The sequence below is a fragment of the Dioscorea cayenensis genome, unplaced genomic scaffold, assembly GCF_009730915.1.
Source record: "Dioscorea cayenensis subsp. rotundata cultivar TDr96_F1 unplaced genomic scaffold, TDr96_F1_v2_PseudoChromosome.rev07_lg8_w22 25.fasta BLBR01000600.1, whole genome shotgun sequence".
Taxonomy (NCBI): Eukaryota; Viridiplantae; Streptophyta; class Magnoliopsida; order Dioscoreales; family Dioscoreaceae; genus Dioscorea; species Dioscorea cayenensis.
The window spans coordinates 1-7,067 of NW_024086991.1; the positions used below are offsets into that span (position 1 = coordinate 1).

General features: G+C 29.7%; 1 protein-coding gene across 1 annotated transcript; it reads left to right on the plus strand.

Annotated features, from left to right (window-relative positions):
- The first annotated feature begins 4,874 nt into the window (after nt 1-4,874).
- On the plus strand, nt 4,875-6,683 carry LOC120254734 (pathogenesis-related protein PR-4-like). Its single transcript, XM_039262778.1, has 2 exons — nt 4,875-5,201; nt 6,401-6,683. Exons 1-2 carry the CDS (start codon nt 4,986-4,988, stop codon nt 6,563-6,565), a joined length of 381 nt encoding a protein of 126 aa, XP_039118712.1. The 5' UTR covers nt 4,875-4,985; the 3' UTR covers nt 6,566-6,683.
- Nucleotides 6,684-7,067: the final 384 nt, after the last annotated feature.

Below are 7,067 nucleotides of genomic sequence, written 5' to 3' on the forward strand. Positions count from 1 at the left end.
CTTCCTCTTATTTTAGAAATTTGCTCTTCAAAAATGGGTCTAACATGCTCCTAATAGTTTATCTGTTATCTAATTTGTTTGTTGTATGTAATTGCTGACAAATGCTACCTTCATTGGAGGAGAAGGTTATGTCTTACTGTATTAGCAAAATGCACCATTTTGGAAAGAGAGGTTCATCTTCAAGTATGTATGTGTGTGCAAGTAAAGAGAAGTTTTGCTTTGGGGCTTAGTATAAGAACCAAGTCTGGCCCAGCTCTGGCAGTGGGCTTTGGTGGGTCAAATTTTAAGAATTTTATCAAGCAAATCATCTGGTTAGGTTGGAGCCTAGCAGTCATGATACAATATCTATCTTACAAACGAAAGTTTGAAGTTGCCTTCATTTTATTTCTTCCGGTTTAGTCAACATTCCTTACATGTTAATACTATTTATTTGCTCTTCCAACTAGACAAAATCCATTTTCTAGAGAACAAGCTTAGTGAGTATAAGCTGGAACTTCGTAGAAGGGAGATTACCATCTTTGAACTTAAAGAGCACCTTGCAGCTGAGAAAATTGGAAGTAATCTTCATTCACGAGTAGAAGAAATATCCGACCTTGTTCTTTTACTTATCATTATTACTTAACAGAGCTTACTTTGGGCCTTCAGTTGATTCTGCCTTCCTTTACTAGTATTACCTCCAGAGAACTCTACTGGTGAAAGAAGAACTTATCCAAAGACTGACTTCAGAGAAGCAGGTCTATAAAACTAAATGGCCATGTATTTCCTGTTTGAGGGTGTTATTCTGATATCAAAAGGATTTTCACTTCAGGCATTGTCATCTCGAGCTGCAGAACTTGCAAGTTATTCTGCAAAGGATTCATAATGCAGTTTCATAAAATGAGTGTGGAGGTTGGGTATTTATATAAGATAATTAATGGCCTCAACAGCAACCATTCAGATTGTCTATGTTACTATTTACACTCAAGACTCAACCCATAATGGGAAGGGTTTGTTTGTCTCTGTTCTTTTCTGTAGTTCTTATATATAATTTTTTCTTGGCTGATCTGTTAGGATCAGAAAGCACTCTCTTTAACAATCGAGAATCCAGAAGCATGCGAAATGATTGATATGATAAAAAATGGAAGGTAGGTATTATCTCTTTTCCATTTCTAATGTTTTGTTCATTTTGTGTTGAATGCCATTTTGTCTATTTGTGCCTCAGCTCTGAGAATATCATCCTCGAGATTACCAAAGCAAATGACAGTGGGAGTGGCTCTACAGAACATTCAGGTCAATTCATGTTATGTTTTGGTTTTAGGCCTAATAAAATTGATTTTACTGAGCTGAAGGTTTAAGAAAAAAAATAAGTGTTCATCAGAACGTCATGATTTAATGTCTCCATGTACCAAGGGACATCTCTTTACATGTTTTAGAATTTTAGATATCTCAATGTGCTATAAGTGTCCTTTCTCCACCTAGGCGCACTAGATTCATAACTTCTCAATGGGAGAATATGATGATCTTTGACACAATCTTGCCATAGCTTGTTGGATGGTAACTTACCAAGCATTTACTGTATTCTATTTTTTCTAGATTACTACTCCTGGTAAAACTCACTTTGAGACTGTTACACTGATATATAATCCTTCTGACAGGTTTAATAACAAATTCACATGCAGACACTGTGGTTTTGACTACTAAGAAACATTTACTAGTTACTAAACCTTTTACAAGCATTCAGAGTTTCCATTGTAATTTCCAGATTAACTGAGTTCCATATTTATGTTTTGTCACTAAATATGTGCTGGAACTGATTTTTTGGAGTAGTTTGTAAATTTACGTTATGCCTTGGAAACTTAAAAACAAGATATAGCTTATCACTCATGATTAAGATTCGAACCTGTTTGTTATTAAATTAACTTGCCTCTTATTCAGCAAATCATTCTCTACTGACCGTATTTCTACTTAAGATAGGACAGACCATCAGGAACAAAAGGTAGAAAACGTTGAAAATGAGTTACCTAGTGAGAAAAAATTCATCAACTCTTGCATCAATAAGGTGAGTAATGTTGATATGTTGTTGCGACCACCCTGTTTCTTGTAGCATAACTAAGAATGCTTATCTAATGTTTGCAGCCTTCTGTGTGTTCTTCACCACAATCAGCACTCTGTGATTATCCATTGCCAACCAATGCAGGTCAATCATTTGTAATCCTGACCTTATAGTGCCTTAATTGAATCAAAACTTTTAAAGGCTTATATAATCATCTTCTTTATCGAGTGCTTCACTTATATACTATGCTTATCAATCCCCCATTCTGATTCAGAGAATTCATCATCAGAAGGTCACATTCCTCCTTGTTGATTGTTGATGATTCTTTCTTTTGGAGTTGCATTCAGAGTGTTTTTCAGCTTAAATTTCAGTTTGTCAGGTATGATTTTTTTCTCAGATGGTAAACTTTACAGAGTACATTGATCAAAATATGCAGCTCTAACAAGCATTGTGTATAGAGTTTACTAATTGTTATTTCTTGAATAGGCATGACCATGAATTTTGTCCTTGTTTTTAACTTCGAAAAATTTCTATTATTCTCTCGTCTTGCCGGCCTCTTATGTTTCTCCAAAATTTTAGTGCATGCATGGATTCATGACCAGATATATTTATACATTCATGAAAGCTATGTATACTTGTTTTGATTATTCGGTAATTGGTTCAAAAATTCAATATAATATATTTGAAGTGGTAAAAGAAAAGGTTTTGTTTCTATATCCCGGAATTGATGTAATTGATCATCACAATGATATCTAATATATTAGCGCGTCTATTAATACTCCTATAAATTATTGTTATATATATATATATATACCTCATCTACAGATACCGTTCACATATTTGAAAATGTAAGAGAATGGAACGGATGTACATTAGATGTTGATTTAATGACCAGGGAGAGGTCAATCTATAGACGTCTGCAAAAGACGAGCACTTATATATATATATATATATATACACACACACACACAGTAAAAACCTAAGTTATCCAGCACTCCGCTTCTTTGGGGGTAAAAAAATAGGAAGAAAAGATATAGAAAATGGTGAAGTTGTTTTTTTTTTATAGAATTTTTTAAAGTAAATTATTAATTAAGTAAATATTATGTGGATGTTATATAACTAAATATGATTTTTATAAATAAAAATATAAATAAAAATCTTTTAAGAGAAAGAAGATGGCTTTACTATTTTATTTGAATTAAATATCTTTTATTTTAGTTTAACATAACATATAAGTTTGCATTTTACGCCTGCCATGAGAGAACCAGATTTTAATACAAGATATATGTGTATATATATATATATATATATATAAACCCATAATTGTTCTACAATATGTAACAAGATATTAAACTAATAAAAATTAGATCGATAAACAAACTAGCTAGATAAAAAATTCTAAGGCAAGAGAGAATGTAAACAGAATTTTTTTCATTAATCTTGTGTTTTCATTAACACAATATCTCTCTCTCTCTCTCTCTCTCTCTCTCTCTCTCTCTCTGTATATATATTTAGTGAGTCTCTTAAAAGGATTTTTCAACATATAATTAACCAAATCAAGATAGTCTATCTAAGAAGCTTTCCAAGCATGCTCATACTAGTTTTTAAATACTTGTTAAATGGATATACCAAAAAGTTGATTAAAGACTTTAATTTAGATATCAAATCACATTAGCATAACAACCACCAAATCACTCTCTATTCTCACATTTGATATTAATTAATGTACTTCAAGCTAATGTATATGCTCAAAAGAAACTAATTAATATTCAAGTTAGCATAATAAGCTAAAAATGGGATGAGTTTAATAATATGTACAAATAAAAACAATAGCTAGTAACAATACTATGATATTATGCATGCACCTCAAAGAATATACAAGTATGTAAAATCAGTAAAAGGATAAATCTCTTTGGTTTGATTTGTTTGTCTACTAACTAGTCTTAGTAATGACACTTTGATTTTCAACAATGATCTCTTTCTATAAATTTATCTATATATACAACAACATGAAGCCAAATTGCAATGCAGTTAATTAATATCCCATGCATTAATGTATTTCTCCCCATGCAATTTGTCACTTCAAATAGAAGCTCTTGTTATTTTCTTCTTCAATGGAGATTTAGTGAAATCTCCAACTTGGAATTTATCCATAAATATAAGAAGATGAAACTAAATAGTACGTAATAAAGTTGGCATTCCTAGATTTAATTTATATATTAATTGATTCATTGTCTATATTTATTTTTATATATTCTACTATAATTTTGGACGAATTTTTGAACTAATAAAATAATATAAGAGTTGTTGTTGTTGTTATTATTATTATTATTATTATTATTATTATTATTATTATTATTATTATTATTATTATTATTATGTTGGAAGTTTTTTTTTAATTCAGTTATAATACTTCACCTTTCATGAAGCTACCTTCCACTATATATAAATCAAAAGATCTTGTTAGTTAATTAAAGCCTAATTAGCTATCCATAAATATAAGAAGATGAAGCCAAATGCAAATGCAGTCTACATACCATGCATGCAATGTGACGCTTGTCATGCAGCCAACTTGCACTATAAATAAAGCACTTTCTTGTAGAGTTCTTCATTAAAGTGTGTGTATATACATATACATATATGTATCCCTTATTAGTTACATGTTAATTAATTATCCATAAATATAAGAAGATTAAGCCAAATTGGCCTTTGCAGTCAACATCTCCATGCATGCAAGTGTGATACTTGTCATGCAGCCAACTTGCACTATATATAAATAGAAAGCCACTTCTAATAGAGTTCTTCATACACACACACATATATATATATATATATATATATATATATAAAAGAGAAAGAGGGAGAGAGATGGCCGGAAAGGTTTCCATTTATTGTGTATGCAGTGTTCTTGCTCTTCTTGGTTTGCAATAATTATAGTAATACTAAGAATAATATGATGATGGTTGTGCATGCACAAAATGCTGTTGTGAGTGCAACATATAACTATTACTATCCAGAGAAGAACAATTGGGATTTGAGTGCTGTGAGTGCATACTGTGCCACTTGGGATGCTGACAAGCCACTTGAATGGAGGATGAGGTATGGTTGGACTGCCTTCTGTGGACCTGTTGGTCCAACTGGTCAAGCTTCTTGTGGTTTGTGTTTAAAGGTAATTAAAGTGACTTCATTATCAATCATCATCTATCTATTGTTTTATGTGTTAATTTGTTTTATCATTGCAACATACTACCTTTCTATAGTACATGACCTTGTTGATGCTTGGGCTATTTCTTAGAGCCTCCACATACTTTGATCAATTTTTGCTCACAATTACTTAAAAGTTCAGTTGTTTTATTAATTTCAAGCATATAATTTATGATTTAAATATATAAAATAAATAAATTAAGTACCAAAAGCACTCTAATTATTCAAAAGAAAAAAACTAACAAAATGTATTAATTTATCGTAAAAAAAACTTTTATTCTAGCATATTCAAATATATCCAGGTTCAATTTATATTAATATGTATATTCAAAAACTTATCAATTAATCATATTTTAGTAAAAAATTTATATAATATAACTGTTGTTCATTGAAAACTGTTGTATTTATTTTGTGTGAGAATTAGGTTCCAATTATTATGATTAAAATAGAATTATCTGCCAGTGAATTTATTAAAAAATTATTTATTAATCAGTGATCAATAAAAAGAACCAATGTTTATATATATATATATAGAGTTGGATTTTAACATAAAAATATATATTTTTAATTAATTCTAATTCAAATTTATGTGAATTAGTTGATTTGTGGGGGCCAACCACTGGTACAAAATAAACAAAAACAAAAACAAAAATATATACTAATGATTCTTTGTTGAGATGTGTGATTTGAATTCAAACATATCAGATAGTCATCTAAAATAAATCCTAAAATCAAATATAAATTTGCCAAATAATTACATAATCAGATTGCTTTTAGGATTTATTGTGCGTTTTAATTAGTTAATTTTCTACGTATCCGTTAAGAATATGAGAGCAACCATTTATGATTTTTTATCTGTGATTTTATTTTATTTTATTTTATTTCATTTTTTTGACGTGGATAAACCACACCTGTGATATTATCTCACTCAATATATATGCATTCTAAAATCATATAAAAAGCTATATATTAATTTTATTTTATCTTAATGTACTTAACTTCAACATGATAATCAATGGCATACTAGTAATGTTCCAATTAACTGTTATACCTTATAAATGATTTAAGTTATTAATTTCTATAAAATTCATTATAATTAATGATTTTTCCCCCGTTAATTTGTTAATATATTTTTTGGTTCTATTCAATTTTTTTTTAAAAAAGGTGACAAACACTGCAACTGGAGCTTCAACAATAGCAAGGATTGTGGATCAATGCTCAAATGGAGGCTTGGATTTGGACCAGGGAGTGTTTGCCAAAATTGACACTGATCTAAGTGGCTATTTTAATGGTCACCTCACTGTCCAATACCAGTTTATCAATTGTTAAACTCCTTAATTTATATATATATATATATAATAATATGGAAGAAATGATGAAGCAACTGTTATGCTCTGTTGAAAAGATCTTCAAGGATGTTACTTCTGGTTTATAAGAATAAATAAGATATGGCTTTGAATATAAATTTGTCTAATAATTTTTGGAGTAGTAATGTTATATGCACAAAACAGGTCACCTGAAATGTGATCCGAAAACTAACCCAATTCAGGGGTTAGCATTCTTAACTCCGGGATTAGTATCCCAGTTTTGGGGTTAGCTTCGAGTCATATTTCGGGTGACCTATTACTTAAATTTTGTGTATGTTAAGTTGTTTAATTTATTTTTTAATTAATTCAAGGTTTCAAATTGGAATTTACTTATTTGATTAGGAAAATCAGTATATATATATATATATATATATATTTATATTTATATCATTTATACTTATACTGAAAGGCAATATCTAATTGACTTATAGGGAAAAAAATTTTTACATAGAGATTTCTCATAC